The sequence below is a fragment of the Rissa tridactyla genome, chromosome 5 (assembly GCF_028500815.1).
Source record: "Rissa tridactyla isolate bRisTri1 chromosome 5, bRisTri1.patW.cur.20221130, whole genome shotgun sequence".
Classification (NCBI taxonomy): Eukaryota; Metazoa; Chordata; class Aves; order Charadriiformes; family Laridae; genus Rissa; species Rissa tridactyla.
In genome coordinates, this window is record NC_071470.1 from 78073683 (window position 1) to 78095869 (window position 22187).

General features: G+C 42.9%; 1 protein-coding gene across 1 annotated transcript in view; it reads right to left on the reverse strand.

The window, feature by feature from the left end:
• Nucleotides 1–22187, reverse strand: part of WRN (WRN RecQ like helicase) — a 46244-nt gene that overhangs the window by 21132 nt on the left and 2925 nt on the right. Inside the window, 17 exon segments of the mRNA XM_054202248.1 lie at nucleotides 152–329; nucleotides 1120–1307; nucleotides 2049–2155; nucleotides 3318–3400; nucleotides 3940–4008; nucleotides 5776–5884; nucleotides 6245–6312; nucleotides 7343–7418; nucleotides 8606–8750; nucleotides 9952–10032; nucleotides 10684–11098; nucleotides 11663–11771; nucleotides 12711–12783; nucleotides 14695–14844; nucleotides 17073–17221; nucleotides 20010–20155; nucleotides 20871–20986. Coding sequence (XP_054058223.1) covers nucleotides 152–329; nucleotides 1120–1307; nucleotides 2049–2155; nucleotides 3318–3400; nucleotides 3940–4008; nucleotides 5776–5884; nucleotides 6245–6312; nucleotides 7343–7418; nucleotides 8606–8750; nucleotides 9952–10032; nucleotides 10684–11098; nucleotides 11663–11771; nucleotides 12711–12783; nucleotides 14695–14844; nucleotides 17073–17221; nucleotides 20010–20155; nucleotides 20871–20986 — 2262 coding nt within the window.

A 22187-nucleotide genomic window follows, 5' to 3' on the forward strand; every position in this document is an offset into this window, starting at 1 on the left:
GGGATCTTATTACTGTTAGCATGGACTGGCAATTTCTTTGCCCGGAATTGGAGACAGACACAGGGAAACACACGCTGATATTCAAATCCTTTCTTCTACCAGAAACCCTACAATAATAAATAGGACCAAGCGGACCTGGTTTCCTACATACCTGAATTTCATCCCTCATGAACTGGTGATGGGTCTCTCTCCTTTGTTTGATTCCCATACCAGCATGGTATGCACCACAGGCCACACCGAGTTTCATCAGTTCGGACACCACCTGTTCAGTGGCCTTTCTTGAAGGGCAGTAGATGATAGTGGGGCCTTCAAACTCATACGCAGAACTGCTATAAATAACAGCAAGATGTAAAGACACAGAACAGAAGCCACCCTTCTGCAAAAAGCCTGACTGAACCTAGCTGAAAAGGCAACGTAGTTTTTTTTGTCCAGCAGTTCACCTTCTTGAGGATTTAGCAATTGAAGTGTATTTTAACTGGTCCACTCATACACAGGTTGTCTGTCCTTTGGGAAAAAATGGGCTTGGAAGTTATTTGATGTTCTTAAGTTTATTTTGCAAAACACAGAAGACTTTGGTCTCTGTAGAAGCAGCAGGATAAGGCTTCCCAATTTCCTTAAAGTCACTAGGAAATACGCTTTCGCAGCTGTCACTTTTGAAAGGTCTACATTTACGTAACAAGGTACAACTGAGCAGTAAGAAATTCATTTATATTGCTGCGGAGGCACACATTGCAGCTTGCAAGGAGAGAGCCAGAACAGGTACGCCACCCGGTCTGCTAACAGAGAAAGCCTGCTGTTCACCTGCTGAAATTTGCTTTATTAAAAAAAAAATCCTTGAGATTTATCAAGAGAGATCCTTAAGTTAGCAACATGCAAACAGCAAGAGTCCATCGCTCCTTGCCTCAAAAGCCTTTTAAATTGGGAGAGGGGAGTGGGCACGACAACACAGGACACGATACATATTACTAGCATGTTATCAGAGCCAAGCTACCCAGAAAGCCCAGGCTCCTCCTCACCAAATCAGTTTAAGACTGCTACAAGTTTTTAGCAGACACTCCCAAAACTCCAGAACGCTGAAGTGTGTCTGAGGGATCAAAGAAAACAGGCTTAAAGCCTCACCTTCCTTTCCTAGTAAGGAACTGCTTCAAATCCCTAAGCATATTTCCACTTTGTCGTCCAACTTCTAAGTACAGGTTAGGTCTGTCAAAACTAGTGCACGTGACCTGGGGATTCTTCAGGTGCAGACAATTCACGATGTCTTCTCTAATCAATGGACTTGCAGTGGCAGTTAAAGCAACAATGGGAACCTGCGGTGAGAAGTAGAAGAAAGTCTTGAGAACTCAATTAGTTGTTTGGGTTTTTTTTGGTTTTTTTTTAACCAAAAAACACAAGTCAAAACTGAAATAGCGTGAAAACAGGTGCTTTGTTTGTGATCACCGGATCAGCTCAATTATTTCAAAAATATACTTAATATTTAGCTTTTTAAAGCTTTGGTCTACACTGTTCTGAAGATTAGACAGGGACAGAACACTGTTGAAATATATGGCTTGATCTGAATACGTGCTTTTTTTAGTTTTGTCTTCACTAATTTTCTAATGTGGTTGGCTAAATTTAGGGAAGAAGGACAAAACTTCCAAGAGCAGCATGTAAAGTTCCAGCTTAAGTTTTTGAGCTTATGCAGCAAGTATTTGAGGAGCGTCCAGAAATCACAGTCGCTTATTCTTGCGAGCCACTCAGCTAGCCAGTTTAAAAAAATGAATCCCTCGATATTAAACCAGAAGCTTAGGAACATCTTCTACAGCGTAAGTATCCAAAGCAGCAATTTAATTCTCAGAAGTTTCTGGTAGTCCAGGTTCAGAATATCCTTCATTTAAGCGTTTGGGAAAAAAAACCCACAAAGATCAGTCACCGACAGGGACCACATGAACTCCAAAACAACACGGTAAATGCAACCGAAAAGCAACGTCAAGAGATTGATATTTCAAACCATCATATGAAACGTAGTACCCTTTCTCTTACATTGGACATCAAACACATCAGAACCTCACCGATGGCAGAGCCTTCTTTAACGAGCCTAAACTTCTAAAGGAATTTCTGAAGTCATGGCCCCACTCGGAAATGCAATGCGCTTCATCAACAGCGATGAGGGTAATACCTGGTGGGCACAAAACCACAGCGTGAACACATTAAGACGACAAACCAACACAGGAGATGACAAAATACATACACCCCATCCTGCTCAATGTCAAGCTCTCCTGAAGAGGCAGCAACAGTCCACTGAAATTTTTGTTTCTAGACGTCTTCCGTTGCACCAACTCCCCAGGCCCATTTTTATCACGGCCTCTTTTGTGAAAAGGCCTAAGAACTTTTACAGCCTCCCCCTCCTCCCCCCATCTCTTCTTCCTTCTCCAAGCTCCAGATCTTCAATATCCTTCACAACGGGTCAAAAGCTTGAGCTACCTCTGACAGGGCCTTTTCCCACTCCCTCCTTCCCAGACTTTCTTAATAATAAGTCACAAGTGCTGATTACAGATGTCATTAGTTTTATTTTCTGGATTGTGAAACAAAGCCTGAGTATCTCAGGTCTGCGCTGAAGAGGTAAGTGCAAGGCAGGCCAGAAAGATGTGACAAGACAGGGGTTAAAGATGCCCCTAGAAGATAACCTTACATCTTCTGAATTAGAAAAAAACAAAAAAAACAACCCTTGAGTACAGATATCCCATTGTAATCCACATACTCAAAGCGTCCTAGAGTCAGGGAGCCCAAGCATAGTTTCTTGGGACTCCAGAAATTCAGATGTCTCGTCTTCTCCCTAGACGGTCCTCCCTGCCTACAGCACTAGAAACTCAGTTCCTTTGTAAAAAAAAAATAAATAAGTTTTGGAGTTTATGTGCCTTCAATTTACCCTACTAAAAAATGCATCAGCTGTATCACATTGGATGAAAAGAGCATTTTTAAAGCGCTCTATAGTGTTTCAAAACGCAATTTCATTGTTGCATTCTATGAAAGATCAGAGTACTTAAAAAGCTAAATATTAAGGGATATACATTTCCTGTGATTTGAAGATCAGCATTTTAGCACCTCTGTTCCCAGTAACTTGTCTAAACTTCCCATGCCGAGACCACGCTAAAGACACTACTCACGTATGATCTTTTTTTCATCAATGACAGGATCTTCTGACACCATTTATTGGCAGTCACTACACTAGCCTCTGAGCTCACTCTTGGTAAGAAACTGGTGAAAAGTGTTCAAGCATTAAAAAAAAGTTTAAACGTAATTACAAATTTAAGCTGCCCGCCAACTCATCTCCAACTTACCAATAGTTTGGTCGAGATCCTGAAGTAACTGTAAGTTCCCTGAACAGAACTCTGGAGTCATGTATATGACTCTGTACTGACCCCTGAAACAACAAAAATTACACCGTCACAGAAGGAAAAACCCCAGACGACTCAACCAAAGGGAACAAAACCGCAATTGTCTAGAAGATATAAATGAGAACAAGTACAGGCTTCTGGACAGGCAACAAGAGAAAAGCAGCGAAGGCCGCAGAAAGCATTCCAGATCCGTAGGAAAGCAAGGTAGTACACAGCGTCAGAGGAAAAGGAAGACAGCAGAGAGATTTACTGGCCTTTAGAACCAGAAGGGACTGTTGTCATGACCTGGTTACAGATGCAGGTCTAAGACCTGCGTAAAATCCTGTACAAATCACAACATAAAGTGAACAAGCCCCTTTCTCCCCAGCCAGAAGGCCCAAGAGGGTGGCTATAGCCTCCCACCACACACCCAGCCTGGGTGACCGCAAGAGATATCACTGAGTGCCAGCTTCCAGACCTGGGCCAGAAACCAGAGTTTCAGCCATGTCCTATCAGGGAGGCATCCCACCTCTCAAATACAACTCCCTCAGAACCTGCAGTCCCAGAAAGCTTGGCTAAGACTTACGCTTTGATGCATTCTTTGATGTTTTTTGACTGAGCCGAACCAAGCAAGCAAGCCGGAATCTCCGACATCCTGCAGAAATAAAGAGCACGGTCACAAAAAGCACAGTGCTCTCAAGGCTCTCTGCCTTCCCTTTCAGCCTATGCCAGCACTTCACAAAGGAAGTTCAAGCTGCGGGGTCAGAGAAGACTTTCTTTCAAGGATCTTTGTTGGGGGGGAAAAAAAAACCTTTTGAAAAAGCAAGAGCAGGAGAGTGGCTATTCCTCCCACCCGAATCGCTTTTCCACTTCCCCTCCAGCTGTCCCCCACAACACACACACACACTTGATCAGCGCAATAAGGAATTAGAGAAATAAAGACCATGTTCTTTGCACAAGAGCAAAGTTTACTAATAAAACACCCAAAGTAAAAAAACCACAGTAGTTGTTTTCTTTAGCTATTATCTCATGCAATTCATCAAATTTGGATATAGGCCTTACCGACATGCAATTTTTCCCCCCCTCACCTTTCACTCTTTTGCAAGCTACTGGTGCCGCACCCGCTAATTGTCAATCAGGTGGCTGCTTCTTAATGACAGATTCAATAGTTACCCTTACCAGCTCAGCCACTTCATATTTGACCTCTTTCAGGACCCCGCAACCCCTGTCCTCTTAACTCAAGTTATCTCTTAACTTGGTTATTTATCACGTTTTATTACAGCCCTTGGTGCGTCCCTTGCTTCTGCCCACTCGTCCCTCCGTGTTTCAGTCCTCGGCAGACCTGCACCCGGACCAGCAGTCAGCTTACTGAATTGCATGACGTTGTAGAAATTCAGCCTCCTCGGCCTTCAAAACGAATGACCCGCTGAGAAGGTAGTGAATAAACCCTTTCCAGTCAGAAAAACAGTACGGAAGCCAAAGAAGCAGCTGAATACACGGAGACACCCCGCTGATTAATACTCAGTCGAGGAGCTGGCTGTAGAGCCAGCTTAGGCTGCCCAGCCATTCATCTGCGCACAGTCGTGATGCGCAGCAGAAAATACCGCACCTAATTGATGTTCCTCACTTCAAAAAAACCCCACAAGTCTTCATATGCCCTCTTTCACAAAAGACCTGTTCTTTCCAAGTTGGAAAAGGCAGGAATGAAACCAGACAACTCAGCACGATACCCACAGCTTAAATGGAAAAAAGTGTCAGGAGTGAATAGCTGTCATAACGGAAAGCAAGTACACGTAGAGAAAGGATTATCAGGTATTAAAATCAAAGGGATTTATCTTGACCACACCTGTAACTGCTCATGTAAGAGCAATTTTATGTCACCCACCAGTTCCCCCATCAGACCTTTTAAGAAGTGAAAAGGCCAGGTGTCAGGAGACCTACCACACCACCCGTCTTTGCCATCTTTGCCCTAAATCTGTGCCATAACTTTGATCTGAGCAGCCTAGAGCTTTCAGCTGCGTGTTGTTCACATGTTACTTCTCAGACCCGAAGGAAGCTCTACCAAGTTTTGACACAGTTCTCCGTCTCAAATAGCCTGTGAAGCTCCTGCAGCAGTTCGGTCCATGCAAAAAGGGCCTGTGAATCCAGAAATGCTTAAAAAGGATCCACCTTCAGGAGCCACCCACCAGCACAGGTCCTCCGTTAGTTCAGCCTACAGTTGACATAATTGGCAAATCCAGCCACCTTAGACTATTTACACCGTTTGCATGTGTTCCCTGAGAAATGTATGCTTTGTAGCTGACGCGCAGACCGCTTGCTGTATAAAGCTGCAACCTTAAACGCCAACAAATGCCACAAGCAGAATCCGTGGGTTTCCACAGGAAATACAGCAGCAGCAGCTTGTTACTACCGTGTTACTTACGTCAGCTGCAGCACCTGGTCCTCCATCAAGGAGATAAGAGGACAGATGACAATTCCTGTAAATCCAGTGTAAACAGGAGGAAACTGGTAGCACAAGCTTTTTCCATAGCCTTAAAGAAAAAAGGCAGAAGTGAAACATCATGTTTTCTATGCAGCTATAATATACAGCTGGAATTCCAACACCTTGTTCAACTCTTTAAAATATAAGTGGCATTTGTTCCGCTAGCAGAGGAACAAAAGCGGGAGATAAATATGGTCAGCATCCATTCGATACCCCTCTCTACAGCAAGGTCGGTGACAAAGGCTAGGACGGAAAGAGAAGGAGCCAGCGTAGCTGGCTCCAACTTACACCGTCTCAATCAGAGCACCCAGCTCATATGAGCCACATGGACAGTCTCCAAGTTTGAGTCCCACTCTCCCCAAAAAGGAAAAGATTTTTCGCCGTGTCTTCGGATGTAAAGGTAACTTACCAGTTGCCATGACAACAAGATTGTCTCTTCTGTCTTCGAGAACAGAATGGATCACTTTCCACTGGACCCTTTAAATTAAGCAAAGGGGAACGTTTTATTTTTGCCACCGCACATAACGCTTAAGTTCTGCCAAACTGCACGTTCAGTTGAGTTTCAGGTTAATGAAACCCTTCCGACTGCCTTATAGACTATTCTCTTCGCATGCTGCCACCGCTCAAACGCTCCAACTACTGCAGGTAGTCCCACCAGTGTTACAGCGGGGATTTCTAACAGCGCTCAGGCGAGAAGCAATTTGATGCAGACATTCAGAGAAGATCACGAAACAAACCCCGTCTCCCATACGTTAATAACCGATCCACAAACACTGAAAAAAAACTACGGTTATCTTCAATGCAAGAGATTGCAGGACAGGACCTTGCATTTTGCCAATCAATTGTCATCCTTTTTTGGTCTTGCAAGTGGACATAACTGCAGTCAATTAAAAAAAAAAATCCCCCTGCCCCTGTTTCCAAAAGCGTACCAAATGTTTTGAGTAAAACAGCTTCCCCCCGCAAGTGTTGCCTTTAAGCTTGCACAGAAAGCATTCCACCGCCAGTCATCCAGGATGATTTCATCCCATTCCCATGGAATTCAAGAACTGCAATAGCAACGCTCGAGTACATAAGCGCCTACTGCACTGAGACTACACCACGCTCGGTAGCCAGAAGCCTGCCTCTCCTTAGAGTCACATAAAGGAGAACCAGATTAAGGAAGTTTATCGTACAGAGAACAATATCTGTGCGGTTTTTCACTTGCTGTTTAACACACCTGAACTACACCTGATACAGAAAAGCTTCGATCACAGGAGATATGCCATCAGAAGAGTCAAGAAACTCATCCTCTACTATGAGAGTAGAGCATTGCAGTTCCCACTCCTTAAGATTTATTTTGACATCTTGTTGTGGCAAGACCGCTTTTCTTTTCCTGGGGATTTTTGCACAGGTCCTAGTCTGTTAGTGGTTTTCTGAGTAAGTAGTAATAAAAAAAAAGTCATCCAAGTTGAAAAAAGTGAAAGAAAACAAACCCTAGAGCGTACATTTTAACAAAATGTATACTTACGGTTTGAAAGAAGAATGCCCAAAATGTGTCTTCAGACATGCGATGTGGCTTTCGCTAGGTAGCGGCAGCAGTGGATCTTTAGTGGGAGAGAGGAAAAAAAAAAAAGAGTTCGTCTGTGATTAAGTTTTAAAAAGACAAAGCACTGTCTCAACAAACAACAGTCTGCTCATGGTTAGTGACGCCCAGGGCCTAAGCTTTAGGCAACTCCAGTGAAAGAGAGAGAGACATCAAACTCAAGATATTTATGGGCTAGAATAAAGGACTTAAAAAGCTCCTCAGAGACCCTGCATGAGGGGGAGAACATATGGCTTGATTAATGAGATAATAAAGCAATAGCTATTGTAACGCTTAGCTGCATTTTCGGAACGTGTTCAGAACCAACGATGTTTTACTAGGCATGCCTTTATTAAAGGCCCTACTGAAGTTACACTAATCAATACGTGAGCAGCTAACAAAGTCATGGTCTTGCCGTGAACACCAAAGAAACTTATTCGAGATCTCCATTGAAATTTATAATTAAGATTCAGCAGTAGAAAGTATGATATTTCCATCTAGTTTTTGTCTGTTGGGCAAGCACACATTCCCCGTTAACAGCCTGCCTGGCTATTGTTTAGAGATGAGCTGAACAAAGAAACAATTAACTCATCCCTCCCCATCTAGCAGCCCACGTTCCGCTCGGAGGAAGCGAGCGCCTCTTCTCCCAGCTGATGCTGTTACTTTCAGCGACGAGTTCTGCAGTTTAACTTACACAACACGGGAAGGAAGGTTTCACATGGCCTAAAGAAGCCAAGGTGTATTTCACCTCACATTTCAGCCTCTTTTCTCCATTGGATTTGTCTCCACCAGGCCAGATCCAAAGCATTAGGTCAAGATCACCTCCAAGCCAAAGCATCCTGAGTATTCTATCACGGAACAGCAGTAGTGGAACAAAAGCATATAGCGGAGGTACCACTTTCTTATCTGGTGTTTTCTGAACAGGTCCCCTCAATTCTGCGTGAACTCCACATCCCCAAATCGGTTTTACTTGTATTCAGCATACGTAACGCCTACTGATCATGGCCAGAGTCAGCCATGGTTTGACAAGGACATCTTTAAGTTTTCACCTTGATACGCAGACAAGTACTTCTTTTGAAACCCGGAGAAGCTTTAACTTTCTGCTTTAAGAAACCAAGCAGAAAGTGTCACTGTGCTTCCACATCTGCTTCTGTAGATAGCGGAGTTTTTTTTTTTAATTTAAATCGTGCACTGTGATTTCAAACATACCCAAACATTCCTCCTCTTCTTCCTCAACGCCTTCATCTTCATCGCCATCTAGTACGACGTTCAATTCTGTGTCAGGAGTTTTCCTGGCTTTATTGTACTCTCTTTCAGTTAAAGCTCCTTTGGAATTGTCTACGTCTTCTACAGACTGAGAAATCAGGAGACAAAGTCATTTCGGAGCAGGAAAGGGGAGATACAATATATGTCTGAGCTAATATGATATAGGGACATATGAGCTTTAATCTACTCATGGCGTAACTTAGATCTGTTGGCACACGGCACAAAGAAAAGCACAGGGGTCAAACTACTCCACCAGTAGCATTTAAATTCGAAGAGCCATCTCCTGGATACCATTACAACTGGGTTTTGTTTCTTTTTTGAAAGAAGTCTTTGATATTTTGAAGACATTAAAATTTGTTATTTTATGAAGTCAGTTGTTGGGGTTGATGTTGGTTTTTTTGACTGTCAACTAGATGAAGGCACAGTTCTCACTGGGAAGTGACTTAGAAGGCTAGTCACAAGAACGGGAAGGATGGGATACCAATGTCATGTTACACTCAGTTTCCAAAACATGGTACTCAAAGGAACACCAATTAATCCCTTCTACTCAAGTTAGCTTTATGGACCAAAACTGCATTTATAGAAGATTGACACACAGCACCGAGAACCATCCAGAAGAGACCTGGTCCTTCCCTAGAAGAAAATTCAACTTTTTTCCCCCCCGCAGACCTTTTGAGTCTTGCTTCCTACTGAGCTGTAAGCGACACACTTGACCTTCACGTGTGTACAAGCACACAAACATTTGCGACTGCTCTGGTGGAATTGTTTGGTCGCTGGACTCAAAATACATATAGCACTCAATCTGGGGGATCAGGAAAAAAGGCAGGGTAAGGAAAAAAAAACCAAACAAACTCAACATTTAAGTCTTCTTTTCAGGAAAGAGAAGCCATACCAGTAAAACACTTTAAAAGAAGTCTGCAGAACATGGCTACAAAGCCATTTGATCTACAGCCCAGGTTAGCTCGAGCCCTCAGACAAGGGTTTGAAGGCACAACACTCAGAGCACAGCAGTTCATGAATGATCAACTACTCAAATGCAGGAAGTGGCTGGATCAAACCCAAGCTGGTACAGTAAAGACGCAGTAGGATGCAAGCGATATTGAAGTCTAACGCTAGTAAATTAAATTCTTTAGGTATCCACACAGTCATCTGTCTTCCACCCACCTTCTGTAAGCAACACCGTTTTGCTTCACATTCCCTCCCCTCAACTACACCAAGCTCCACTGTCACCCAAGAGCATCCTCACTACAAAAAAAATTAAAGAAAAACCAAAACCTTGAGGCACTCACTTTAAGCATCTCCATTTCCAGTTCTTCATCACTTTCAATGACACAGGAAATATTCTGTTCGTTGTCTGTGGAGCATGCCTCCTAAAAAAAAATTATTCTTATCAGAGTTATTCCTATTTTACACACAACCTTTCAACCTTCTGGACATACTATAAACCATTTCTCTGTATGCTTTTACTTCTTCCCCAAAATAGCTAAGCTCAACATTCAGCTCTGAAGCTGCCCATGAAAGAGACATCTGAAAGAAATATTGGAACATAACAAGGCCCTATAGTCAAGGGACAAAACCAGTAGTATCACCAGATGCGCAAAACGCTTGGACCATACGGAAATTATAACCTGATTTAAGAGCATCAATGCACTAGGAGGACTGCTATTTACAGATCCCTTAGAAAAAGATGTGCTTTTCCTTCATGGCCGAGTTGGAGATGCTCAGGTGCAGAATTTGTCCCCATACCACAAGAAATTACTTGCTAACATTTTAGCAACCGAAAGAGGGAAACTAATCGGACTACCTAGAGCCTCTGTATTCAGCATTAGTCTTTCCACCCACAAGACTGAAGAGCGGCTCAGTGCTGGACTACCTCCACAAACACTTTCCCAACTGAGCCCTTCTTCTAGTCCATCTTAATAGTCTCTTGGGACCAGACCTTTAAAATCTTGGGGGAAAACTACGGATGAGATCACTTCCTCCGCTAAGCATCCATGATTAACAAGGGCTTTTCTCCTTACCTCAGGTGCAGCTTCGTTGAGCAATTCTTCTGCAGCTTGACATTCCAAGATCTCAAGTTCTTGCTCAGTAATGTCTAGGGACATGAAGTCATCTCTGTCTGCTGCGTCCTTAGAGCTGGCTGCTGCAGCCCCATCTTCCACAACAGCATTATCTCTCTCCGCCTCTTCTTCATTGCCATCTCCCTCCCAGAGGCCAGCAAGCGTAGCATCAGAGCAGATGTTGAAGTCACCTTCAAGTTCTTTAGCAAATTCAGGCTTTTCAACTTTCTCTGCTTTGACATCTGCTGACTTTGCCTCAAGATTTGTTGGCGCTGCGCCACAGCTCCTCTCCGCTTCGGAATGGGAACCTGAACCCAACAGCGTGCTTCTTAAGGTATTTACATTCGCCGTTATGTCAGCTAGTATTTCCACAGCCCTAGAAGGTAAAACAAGAAAGGCAAACCAAAATGATGAAGGCAGTTACTACATACATCTTAGCCACAAGCACGACCGAGGATTCGAAAGCAGCCTCCTTCTCCAGATAGTTTGGCCAGAATTTCACATATAAAGGTTCATCACTCGTATACTACCGGCATTCCACTTCCGTGAGAAGAAAGTGAGATTTCTTTACACTTTACGCTATACAGACTCTCTGAAAACACGGTTTGGTGTTATCACCCCCATGCTTGTATCAAGTCTCCAGACTTCCAGTAGTTAAGACGTGCAAGAGTCCTGAGTATTTGTGAAAGAAGCTGTGCATTTCAGCAAGAAGAAACTGATTCAAAGCTCAGTGTCAAACCCATGGCAATTAGATCAGTGAAAAACTACGTTCCAACATACAAAGAATGTTTTCTCATGCAGTATACTGTGCTTTTTCTTGGAAATGGACGCACAGAGACGGCTGTTAACACCCACGTGTTTTGCGCTGTGGAACCTCAGGGATCAAGAGCAGAAAAACAATCTTGCAGGTAAAGTAGAGACAAGCTGTCAAAAATCTAACCTCTGCCAATTTTCAAATTGTCCAGAAGAGTCAGGGATGCGAGAAGCCAGGTCTGTTATCTCTTCAGCTAGGGAAGTCAAGCGCTCCTTCACACCCTCTGACACGCCATCTATAAGAAGCATCATCAGAGTTATTTCACAGTAATTGAGGTCTAAGATCTCTACATAAATAAGTTCCATTCAAGTAACCACATTTCTACAAGATCTACAGATAAGAGAGCCTTTTCCAGCGCTTAAAAATCAAGCCAAGCTTCCATGTACTTCAGCATCGCATCTCTTCCAGCGGCCTGTTACACACGCTCAGGGAAAAGGGATACAGAACAGGACCATTACGAAGGGATCCTTTCCCGGTATACCCTCCAGCTTCCAGAAAAAAGAGCTGCTAACAGAGATATGCCGATTAAACCAAAGCCAAAAAACCGGCATCTTGTATTAAGAGGACAGTACTGCCACTTTGATAGAAAAGTAAAATTCAGCCAGTACAACAAGGAAATAAACTCCCCGCGCCTCTTCTTCAACCATAAGCTACACGCAATACTTAGCTTTTCTTATCAAGCACAGAACCAAACAAGATTTTAGCATCATTTTTCTAATCAAACAGTGCTAAGCCACCCTAAAAGATATGGGTCCTGTTTATACGCCTCCAGAAAAGCATTACTTCGTAACACCTTTTTTTTTTTCGGTGGTTTTATTTCTTCTTAAACTACATTTTTGTCCCTGCAACAGCAGAATTGCCATTAACTCACTGAAGCATTTCCATAAACAAACCGGAATGACAGCAGGAATTCTTACCATCACTGTATACAACAGAAACAAACAACCTAGCAAGACTGCATTCCTATGTCACCATGGAAAATAAGTTACACAGCATGGTAACCCAGGTCATCCAAGAGCCTTTACAGTCTGCTCTCTGGAAACAACCACTAATCACCAAGAAGCCAGACAGTCCTGACACAAAGATACTAGGGGAAAAACAAAAAAATCTGTCGGGAAAGAGAATATTCAACTGTACATTGAATAAATTCCTTATGCTCGGACGTATAATTTACCTCTTCTTACACAAAAGAATTTCCGCTCACTGTTATCCATATTTTTCAGCTTTTGATAAATGATGTATCCGGCCTGCAAAAGAAAGGTGGGGGGGAGTTAGTACTCTTCAGGGAAACAACATCTTAGACTAAAGAAAAAAAACCCCCAAGAATTAATTCAGCAAACCATGGCACAAATACATTGCGAACATCAGATTCGGAGTTGTTGGTTCACGCTGTACACTGGCCAGTGGTCTGCCTTACTGCATTGCCCATGGCAACCAGGTCACGTTTTACAGAACGCTTTCGCAAAGTCCTGACTCGGGGTCCACATTGTAGCGGGTACTCTTATATACATCCCAGCACGGTTATCTTAGGAAATTAGCTGCAAAACAGAGGGCTCCAAGAATTCCTCTCCCGTTCTCACCATCTGCTCCACCTCATGCAGATTTTATGTAGCGCTCCGAGAGAATAGCTCTGAACTTACTCAGATAGATTCTGTGCGCTTAATATTTCCCTTGATACGAATAATAAGTTGTAACAAGAAAATGCAGCCTAAAGCCAGGAATGTGCTAATTAGGCTACACATGTTAACCAAAGCATCTTAAAGAGGAAAGAGAAAGAAACAAGTTACTCCCTTGTGTTCTCCCGGGGGGCTCCAAGAGGCAGGCCAGGTGAACAGAGCGTAGCAAGACTGGAAAAAGCTGGTTAGAGCAGCTGCACCAGGCACCAGAAATAGAGGTCTTTCCTTACCGGTTTGGGTTTTTAACAGCTGCTAACCCCTCCACAGTTTAACTTTTAACTAAACCATAAAAAAAAACGAGTCGGAAAATAAAACGGACCGCTAGTCCCACTTCCCTTCCTCTACCTAAACCTCATCACAGAAATAAAAGCCTGAAAGCATTTTATTTTGCTGCCACAAAGAACGGCTTTCTCCCAGGAAGCAGGCAGCGTGCTGGTAAACCCCTTCACAGAACTGTGGGAAAACTACACGGTTTTCAAAGTGATGAAAACGCAGAGACTTCTGCGGAGCTACACGAGTTCATATGCAACTAAATTACCCTTCCCAGTAATCCATACTGAGGTTTTGCTGTATTAGCCACTGGAGAAAGCTGTATTTCTTCAAAGCTGCGTATGAATTTTACCTCACATATTATATTTATCAGGATTTTGATTCATAGACATCCTAAGAAAGATGACCAAAACCCCCAGTAGAAAACACCCAAGAGTGGTGACCAGCTACGGCAAACACCTGCAGACAAGGGAACCAAAAAATAACTACCCACTCTTCGCTTCCGTAAGTGATTATTGTACTTCAACACGCATCAGCCATGTAAAACCTATAACCTGAGATAATCACACTGCAAGAATTCAGGCTTACTCCTGACAGACAGATATACAATTCACCCGATTGCGCCATCAAAACTCACTTCCCCGAGGCAATACCTCGAAGCGAGTCCAAACGGACAGACGCTCCTCAGAAATACTTGTTGGCGCCCGCGTTACTTGGCACGTTCAAAGTACAGCAGAGCTTCCAGGAGCTCTGCTTTGTGAATAGATTTCACTAGAAAGGCAAATCTTGCAGCGCCAATAAAAATTAAGAGATAAGGACGTCATGGGAGGCTCGAGGCTGCTGTGGAATGGGGTTTCTTCCACCTACGTTCAATTTTCTACGTGAATTGTTGACCACAACATCCTCTTCAAGTCATCTCAGCAACAAGACTGGTTACCAAGTCAGGTACAAACAGTACCATCTTCAACAGAGAATATATTACAAAGCTCTGGATGAACGCTGAGGTTTAAAAACTTAAGATAGACAAGGAATTAGACAGCAACCTACTTGGTGGCATTTTCACCTCTAAGCAGCCCATATCCACAGCAGACCTCAGAGCCTTCCTACCTTCATTAAGCCCTGTGGCAGAAAGGCAATTAGCCAACAACTAACAGCACATTAGAGTAGAAATCAATTGACCCGGGTGGAATGGTGATCTCTTCTTGTACGTACATAGGCATCTGTGGCTGCATACAACTTTTGCTCCTCGTTGAGTGGAAACTCTTCCCAGTTACCGCAGCGGACAGATTTATCCTTCAAAAGCTGCTTGCCAAAAAGGTGCTTTACCAGACCATTTAGACTCCATATCTCTTTACACTTCAGCTGGGGAAAGAAAAAAAGACACCAGAGGACTTGTTTAAAGGGGAGAGCAGTCGGACCTGGCAAAATGTATTCCTCAAATTGGCAAAGCGTACTTAATCCCTCATTAGAAGCAAAGAGGTCCGAGTTAGTCAGAACGAACTAGTTTCTCAAAGCACTAGTTGTTCTCCAGGCCTAACTCTGCTCTCATCGTATTAAAACATAGTTTGGCCATTTGAAATCTGTACTTCCCTGCTCTAAAACTGTATTGTTAGAGGACCCACCTGCATCCTCAAGCTGGAAAGATGGCATTAGGGCCAGATGAGTCTGCACAGTGTGAGGTGGTACCAAAAGTAGGAAATATCTGTACAACGTAGTCTCCGAGTTGATAAAATAAAAGCTATAGCCTTAAACAGCAGCCTCTCTCTCCTTCAGGATTTGCCTTTCTAATTAGAGAGACTCCGTATCAAACACCAGGAATTTTTTAAATATGAACACAGGCATATTCAAGTCTGCCTGTAAGTGTTTTGTCAGCTTTTGCAAATCTGGAGTCAAGGACCAGCAGAAGAGGGCTGTTAAAAACCACCCTAACCACTGGTCAGCGTGCTGGGAAGCGCCACGCCGCTGTTTTCGATTGCGTTTGTAATCGTATTTGTCAATCGCTGCTGCTACAGGCTATTGTCTTAACAGCCAGTTTGGGAAGCTTTCCTTCAGACCCCACGGATCCAAGGGGGTTCCCGGGCACAGCCTTCTGCTATTCCAGCTTGCAAAACATGTAGAACTGTTGAGCCAACAGCAACAGTGCAGCATTATCAGCTCATCCCCTTAAATCTGGTACAAAAAAAACCAAAACACCCTACTGACTCTTCATTTTAGGTTCCCCCAAGTCCTCCCCCTCGCACTGTGCCATTATATACAACCCTATTCTTCGCTCTCTCGAGCTTCGCTTTCAAGTTTATTTTTGGTTTGTTTTCTCCTTAGCAGAAGACTTTAAAGCTGCTATCGGAAATCACATTGCTCATCTTCATAACAAATTATTCCTGGAGTTGGATGCTGGGATAAAAGAAGGGGAGGGGGTGTGGTGAACTGAAGAAAATCCAAGCCTGAAAACAAACAGCTTGAGCAAAAAAAAAATAAAAAAGTTTAATTTGTACAACTTCCAACCCACTAGAAACTGAAACTTTAAGGTGGCTTGTACAGAGAGCACTGCCCCAAATGCTGATCATAGATCTCATTCCCCTCTCCCCGACTCCAATTTAATTACACAGGGTACATAAAGCACAGAATAGAGAAAGGTACAAGTAGTATTATTTCTGGGCATAAATCTTCATCCTCCACCAGGAAAAACTTCAATTGTTGCTTTTATCCTACCAAACAAAAAAAAAATGCACAGAAGGAAAGCAAAGCGCATGGAGAGACCGAGTACAAGTAAGGAAAAGCCTTGCACATAGAAAAAAAAAGTCAGAAAAGCTTTAAGGGACATGCTAGAATGGGAAGATGATCTGGAAGGCAATGAACATTTTGCTCTCTTCCCTAATAAGACAGCGTAGATCTCCCTACATCAAATTATATCTACCAGAATTCATCTAAACTGAAATTCAGGGTGCGCCAAATGCAACAGTATTTCTAAACAATGGGTCACCAGCGCTGGAAACAGCGCCCATGTGAGAGCAGAGGAAACACCAACTCCAGAACCATGGAAACAAAGACACTTCTAGGGCTCCAGATCACACGGCAAACACCTCCGCATGGAGGACTTCAAGGAAGACCTCGATGCTTCCTCCCAGCGCTGAGTAAGCCATGGCGGGAGGGCTGACCCCTTCAAACAGGCATCAGCCCTTCACCGCCTCCGCAGCATTTCATGCGTCTTATTTTAAAGGCGCAGCCGTCGCTGGGACAAGTACACCAGCACCAGCAGAACCCCGACTTGACACAGTCTGGCAATTTCCATCACTAATAAGTAAAGAAAATGGCTCTGCAGCTCAATTAAATAGCCATACCTTGTAAATACGAGAAGTGAACAGGCCTGAAAGGGGATAAACGTTCATTTAGAAAGACAATACCTAGTTCTGCAGACTTTCCCGAGAGTTCTTTTAAACTTTTTCTTCTTAAATAAGTTACAATACATCTCTGCTTTATGCTACAGAATACGTTTGCCATCAGAACCGAACTCCTATGAAGACAAGGGAGCCTCCTTTTGTATAGCACAATAACAAGATTCCCTCCCACAACAAAAAGGTTTTAAGTTTTACTTTCTCATTAGCAACGTCAGCCAGCTCCACAAAGCTCTTCAGTTTGATTTCAAAGTCACTCATCAGCTTCCATTGATCTCCCTCAATTCCTACGCCAACCTTTTTAATTGTTTCATCTTCGAGCAGTCTTTTGAGTCCCTTGGGAAAACCTAAAATAGATTAAGCCCAAACATCAGAAACTAAATACTGGAAGATGCCAGAAAGCCTAATGGAAATAACAAAATCCTAACGCAAAGGCCATCTGCAAAAACCTGTGCTTTTAGAGGAAAAGCCCCCAGAATTTCTCTGCTTATGTGACTGTTTGTACTCTGCAATGACTGGAAACACCAATGGGTTATGATGTATCACCTGCACACAAATAGGAATGAAATATTTGAAATGGGCAAATCAATTCTGCACCTGAAAAGAAATCAAGTAAAAGAATTAAACAACCTTATTCCATTTGTCTTACAGATGGTTAAACCACGTAAAAAAAAGGCAACCTCTAACTGAAGGAGATATTCTGTTCTCAGAATTGGGTGCTCACAAAGCCAAATGCAATATTATTTTGCTTTTTTCCACATTATTCCTCCACAGTTTTTGCTATTTCACATTCCCGGGAGACTTTTCAAAGCGTAAGCACGGGGAATCACCAGGACAGCAGATTCTGGGGAGGCATCCTCAGTGCTAACGCTGAGCTGGTCCAACCAGAGCACGTGGGAAAAACAGAATTCACCAGCCAGATCCTCCATCAAGCCCAGACAAGTCAGTCTTGTAAGTAAGAACAAAAATATTCAAGGATGTACACAGATGTTAAGTATTAGATTTTGATTTATGCCAAACTGAGGGCACAGCAATCCTGGATCAAAGGACATCTTCAAGCGTACAGGACTGAATAAAAGCATGCAGCTTTCTTTTTTTTTTTTTTTTACAGGAGGGAGTTAACAGCCACAGACACTTCATACTTGAACAAAAGCAGCTTCCCCCCCGCCCCCCCGTGTTTGTTTCCATTTCCAATTCAGAGCATCTTATTTAAATACATACCTTCAGGAACACACAGCCAGGCACCCTGAATTAGTCTCAACTGTAATTCTAGTATCTGCAAATACACAGTACTGCGCAAATGCACCGTACTTAGTATCTGCCTTGGTTCTGATTTCACATTTCACCTTTTTGCTCTTGTAATTTGTATTAACATACTTCGGCAGTCACTTTGCCTCAACTGATTTCATTTTACACACCAGTCTCCACACTTCTATGGCTACCACTGACACACTATACAGATACATTTGGAACTACAGCCACAATTGTCTGCGTTGTGGACGGAAGCTGCAGGTCCAGTTCAAGGCATTAGAAAATTACTGCTAGAAAAACCCCACAAAACTGTAGTAGCCCGGTGCTGTAAGAGGCAGAGTACAACGCTGCCAGAGCACCTCAGCCATAACACAAAATGGAAGTTCCTCTGTAGAGGAGGATAATTTAACTTGAGCTTAATAAAAGCTTGCAACACACGCAGCTGACTCACTGAACAAGGGATTTTTCACTTAATATCATCACGAAAAGCGGCAAGGATAGGAACTTCCCAGTAGAGGACCTGTGCTCCATTTCCACCACCTAATTTCTAGAAAAGTGACTGCATGAACTAAAAAGGTCTAAGTTAAAGACTATACAGAAGCTACCATTCAAGAAACAGGCCACATTTTCGTAGAAGTCTAAGAAAAAAAAAAGAGTAAGAAACGGAAAATTATCTTCCTGATAAATATATGCATTTTTTCCCCTTACACACAGTCCAAGAACTGTCCATTCTCTTCCTCCTGCAGAAGGAAGCATTTTTTCTTGCAACAAAAAAAAATGCTAAGTCTTATCCAACTGGCTAGTTCTGCCAACATCTGCATTTCTGTAGACCAAATGTATTCTACATAATAATCAGAAGTCGACTGCGGTGCCTGCAAAAGAGACTGACATCTCACTCAGTTCAAATCTTCGAAAATGATTCAGGAGGAAACACCATCTTCTTCTGTAACACACACGCAACCGTACTCAGCGTCAATACACAAACATCTTCGCTCTTAGAATCAAAAACATTTCAGCTCTTTATGACTCCCCTTCCCTTCCTTTCCTCAAATCTTTTTCTTCTGTGCGCTTGTACCTTTCTGCCGCCCGGATTGAATAGCCTCCAGCAATTAAATTTTCCACCCCATTTGCTATAAATGACAAAGGATTGAACACCAACATTAAAATTATCGCTATTATACCTCGTCATGCGCACCCCAGGGAAATCAGAGACATCTCCCAGGCATAGTTTCAATCTAACACTCAAACCAAAGGTTATAAAATTGCAGCCTCCTTCCCTCATTCCTGTTTTCCCTATTTGGAAGCTTTTATTCACATCCGTAATGAATTCAGACTCTGCTGAGCACACCCCCTTCTCTCCCCACAGCTGCATCACACCAGGTATCCAGCATTCTTTCGGAAAACCAATGTCAGAGAACGCAGGTATTAGGAACAAACAGCCACAACGGCCATCATTTTTGAGGGGTTTTGTTCTTGAAGCCAAATTAAAAAGAAACATGGCCTGCTAAATTTAGGTTCGCCGCTTATTTTGGCACTGAACAGAAAGCTCGTTATATGAGCAGGGAATTAAATTTTTAAAACAGAATTAAAATATTCTTTCCCAGACAGAAAAACAATCCTCAAGGGAGGCTTTTACCCTGTGCAGAATCTAAAATGCTGTATGCCAGCACACAGGGCAAGACTTGGGCTAAGATCCCCTTGATATACATAGGCAATACTCAAAGAATAAATCCCTTGGTTACAGGTGGGAAAGGGGAGCAGAAGGATGGATTTTCACCATCCAGCTTAGTGTGAAGTATCAGCTATGGCTTAAGTTCAAAGTTAATCATAAGAAACAGAGGGCAACTCATGCCCTAACTAGTAAGAAGGGAGGAAGTACAGTACCTGACATGGACGAGATGTGAAACAAATAACACTTCTCCTCAGTGACACATATCTGGATTACAGCTATTTTCGCCATTTTTCCTTTAGTATAGGACGGTGGCCATTCAACATCAAATCCAACAGCAGCCCCATCTGATAAACTCTGCCTGAAAAGGAAGGGATACTCTTCGCATTTAACTGCTCTTCTACCAATATTGAAAATATCAGGCTTAAGTCATCTTATATAAAGATGAAGAGAATCGCAACCAGCGCACCTTTCCTTTTGCATGTACAGGACACAGAAAACATTTAAAAAAAAATAATCCAGGAATCATAAGGAGGTAAGTTTCCTGCTGGTCCTAAAAGCTACAAGAAACCCTTCGAACCTCAGCAGCTCTTACTGCAAGCAAAGAGTAGCATAGCAAGCCTCGGGAAATAGCCAGATATAAAAGGTGATGGAATAGTTTACGTTCCCTTGAACGACTGTTCTTTATCTATCCCACTGCACTGGAAGTTTTCTGTAGAATTTTTTTCACCAGTAACATGAGCTGTGCCATGCAAAAAGAGTGTGTGTGTGGGGGGGGAAATATGATTTTACTCCCTTTTCTCCAAACATACAGTCCCCAGTTATGAATTAAGACATGTGCCCGATTTCTTACAGCTCGTACTTTGCTGTGAAGTCATTAAAGTTCATGTAATTATCCATACTGTGGAAGGCACAGAACCTGCCTTAGCACCTTTACTGCTCTGGCTGAACTGTTGATCTCTGGACGCATCAAATACGCAACTAGCCAGAAGGAGCGAGAGAGAAGGGCCAAGTCCTTTTCAGAAAGGAGAAAGCACTCAAAAAAAAATGAAGAAAAACAGAGGAAGAGTTATTACCTGATATCTTCCGAGAGAAGGGAACAGTCGCTGGCTTCGTAGCTGTAAACAATGGAGCCGCAGAACTCTAGGAATGGCAGCCCGTCCTCCAAAACGCTCCTCTGAACGGTAGACTTCTGTCAAACGATATTTGGAAGAGGCTCAGTTACTGGCCACATCTAACCTTGCCACAGAAACGCATCAGCGCTGCAGCCGCTGCACACACCAGTATCCCAGCAAGGCTGGCACCGGCGGCTACGGAAACCTGGCAGCAGAGCTGTGCTCCTCACACAGGACGACTATCCCTGTCAGCTAACAGCAGGGCGACATTCCCCACTCTATAAAACCATTTGAGTTCACGCCCCCATTTCTTTGCTTAACTCCAAGCACTCCAAAATCGTGCAGGCTGAGTTTTCACCTCCATTTAGCTGAGTTGGATTCTTCCCGTCAGAGAGATCCAGTAGCTTTTCAAGAATAAGGTTAGGGAAAACATCCATTTTTGACAGCGTCAAAAACCCATCAACACTATTTGAAACGCTGTGGCACTCGCACACCTCAAATTTGAGGAACAAAATATTCAAAAATGCACAATAATTTATTTTGCAAGTCATTGAAGTCTGGTCATGCTAAAACTCCTCTGATGCCTCTCTATTTTGGCACAGCTGTATTCAATAGCTTGGTTTCGTCGTTTCCTTGGTCCCACATTCCAGCCTACACACTTCACTTAACCCTGCCAGATAAAACATGTGAGGAACGTTACAAAGGTCTAAATAAGCTCCATGGTTTTAAAACTATGCACAATATTTAAAAGGACCGATATCCTCCATCAACTGATGATTACTGGTTTACGAATTGAAGTTTTAAGTGCACAAGGTAAGGTGAACCTTAACCCTCCAGTTGGCATTTTTCCCCCCTTTTCAGAAACTTATTTACTAAGAGTTATTGACTCAAACTTACTTCAACTGCAAAAATTCTGGTAACATTGACCTGCCTGAAAAACCTTTAGGTTGGTTAAAAATATGCAAGTAAGCTACAATGCCACTAATAGCGAATACGGTGAAGTACCATGCAGTTAACATTTGAAGAACAAACCAATCTCGTCAGAAGAGGCCACAAAACAGGTTTTAATACAGTTCCAGAATCACTCAGTTGCCTGGAAAAAAGAGATTCTGAAACCAAGATACTGCTGATTTTATGCTTGCACAACAAAACATTCCCTCCAGTTAATGAAGGGTGACAGTTTAATCAAAACCCTTCCTCAAAGAGCTTGTTGAGGGAGGCTGCACCACAACCAATGAAAGTCGTGTTGGTTTTAACTGACATTTTTTAATATCCGCG